Raw genomic sequence first — 2,766 nt, 5'->3', positions numbered from 1 at the left:
CCCCGGTTGTGCTGGAACACATGCGAAGAGTAAGGAGCTGCCAGTGAGTGACAGCGAAGCAACGAACGTACCAAAGAAGGTGGTGGGGAGCGCGAGACGTCATCAGCCGAGTACGGACCAACGGTGGCAGAACAAAATGAAGGATTAAGACACTCACCAGCTCGGCTCGTATCATAACCGGGGCAGTTGTGGTGTAGGGATTTCCAGATTCGACCATACGCCGACCTACTTTAGGTCAAGAATCGGCTTGGTCTGATAACCCAGAGCTTAGGAGCCAAGGATCACGGTAAGTACTCGGCGATCTGTCCGGATATGCTATCCGGATAGCCGCTGAGCTCAACGGCCGCCTGAAGAGTCGGTAGAGATCCGAAACGACTACATTTCACTAGATATTTGTATGAGAAGCATAGGATTAAATAGGAGGAGCCGAAAAGGCTCCCAGAAGATAACAGAGCAGAATTTTCCTAGTCCAAGACACGTGTACACTTTTCCGGTAAGTCCCTGCATAGGGCTGGATTGGGCAGCCAAAATGTTAACCCGCTCAAGTAATGTTTGCGTGACTCCACTGTTCCCGTACTTTAGTGCCGTAAAATGTCGCCGAACAATGCAGTAGAAGCAATACATGTAGTAGCTTACAGTTATTACACGAACTTGTGAGTTTGTTGCAGTGTGTAAAATCTCAGCAAACCGATGACCAGTAGTCTGCATCCGATGACTGGTCTTTCGAACCTAAATCCTACTTCGAAGTACTACGTAGTAGTGCATTAAGGTCGAAATGCTTCGTAGCGTGCAATACTTCAACGCCATCATATTTCTATGGCGTATTTATCGCGTACCTACGTCTCCCCTCTTGATCCGGATCGTTTAATTGACCGAAAAATTTACGCAAGGAGGTGCAGCGGCTCAATGATCCAGTCGATATCTTCCGGCTTGGTAACTACCGACTCAAACTGCCAAATCGCCTTGTTCGACCTCGCAATTTCTTCGGCATCGTCTGAGTCCGGCAGCGTCATGCTCACACGCTCCGTGATATCAAACAGCACCGCCAGTTTTAGTCGCTCATCGACCGGAACACCCAGCACGGTGGCACCCGAAGAGTTTGTTGTCGACCGCTTCGCTACTCGTTCATACTGAACACTCATCAAATGCGCACTATGCACTTCGATCTTCTTCATCTCTGCACGAACTCCGGCACTGGCTGACTGCAGCACGAACGACTTGAACGCTTTATAGCTCACGGTCTCCAGCGATCGCTCCACCATTTCTGCACTCTCGCAGTCTGGTTTCAACGGCCCCGGAGCCTCAGCCTCACGTGCGACGTAGTCTGCAAACTCGTTCGAGTACATGGCCGTCATTGTCGCTCCCATCGCGTATTTGGCACCTTGAATAAAGTCGACCAGATCCAGCTGAGTGTGTTGTGGTCGATTGAGGTGGTAAAACATCAACCAATTGGCCAGCCAGCTCATGCTCGAAGGAGCGAACACGCCATGTGTCTTATACTCTTCCAGGAGTCCCTTGCGATCTCGTACTCTGGCCAAAGTGTCCAGCACTTCTTGAAAACCTTCTGCAGGACGTTTCTGGTTATCGGGTTGCGAAGAATATCGACGAGTTTGACACAGTTCCAAGGAGTTTACCGCATTAAGCTTGAGCGCAGAGCTGGGTCTATATCTTGTAAAGCTAGCGACATGTTTGTCATAGTGGTAGACGGAGGGGCTGGGGAGACGACAGAATCTTACGCGCATTACTGTACGGAGAGGCGAATTGTGTGGCTGTCAAGTGGCACAAAAATTTGGTAATCACCAATTTGTTTACCGGTAATTCAACTTTGAAAATGAGAGATCACAACAGCTGCTTTAATATTTTTTAAATACTAATAATTTCTGGTAATAAAATCACTTGCTGAGTTGATATTTACACGTAAGCAAATTCTGAAGCAACGCGCGCATACCGGTATATAAATTAGCTTAATACTAGAACATGCAGACTAGTTAATAATATAATATATTAATAATATATTGTACTATTAACTAGTCGAGACTGCGTCAAACAAAATGTTACTTACGAACCTTTAAGAGTTATCGAGATAATCGAGCTTAAAGTTGGCCAATTGATTTTCGCACTTAACCGAAACAGTGACATTTATTGTAAACTTCCATCGAAAAAACTGTAAAACCACCCTTACGTAATTGCTTTTAGCAAGAGCTTTTAAATAACACTTAAATCTCTAAAATTGAAAAAGTATTGAGCTCACAACACTCCTAAATGTATCGTCATTTCGAGGGCCCATAAATGAAGATAATATTTTTGAGCGACCACAACTTCTTCAGTTTTAAGCATTCTGCAGCTCAAAAAATAGAGGAGACGCCCCGCTTTCGTTTAAATCGCGATTCGTACTTAGGTTCATAAGTAACATTTTGTTTGACGCAGTCTCAATATGTTTTTAAATAACACTTGAATCTTTAAAAAAAAAAATATTGAATCCTGAATGCGTCATTTCGAGGGCCCATAAAATTTACGACATAAATTTTATGGCCCCTCTGTGTGTGGGCATTCAGGGATTAAATACTTTTTTTCTTTAAAGATACAAGTGTTATTCAAAACATATGGAGACTGCGTCAAACAAAATGTACTTATGAACCTAAGTACGAATCGCGATTAAACGAAGCGGGGGCGTCTCCTCATTATTTTGGAGCGCAGAAGACTTAAAATGGAAGAGAGTGGGGTCGCGCCCAAAAAATATTTCTCCTTTTGGGGGCCCCGCAAAAG

The 2,766-nt window shown here is 44.6% G+C and overlaps 1 protein-coding gene across 1 annotated transcript; it reads right to left on the bottom strand.

Moving 5' to 3' along the window:
* Positions 1-881: 881 nt before the first annotated feature.
* PITG_13664 (uncharacterized protein) lies at positions 882-1,772 on the bottom strand (the record flags this gene model as incomplete). The annotated part of the gene is made up of 1 exon (XM_002899802.1): positions 882-1,772. One exon carries the CDS (start codon positions 1,464-1,466, stop codon positions 882-884), a length of 585 nt encoding a protein of 194 aa, XP_002899848.1.
* Between the last annotated feature and the right edge of the window lie 994 nt (positions 1,773-2,766).

Source organism: Phytophthora infestans, genomic scaffold (assembly GCF_000142945.1).
Source record: "Phytophthora infestans T30-4 supercont1.29 genomic scaffold, whole genome shotgun sequence".
NCBI lineage: Eukaryota > Oomycota > Peronosporomycetes > Peronosporales > Peronosporaceae > Phytophthora > Phytophthora infestans.
This window is presented reverse-complemented; position numbering and strand designations above follow the sequence as displayed.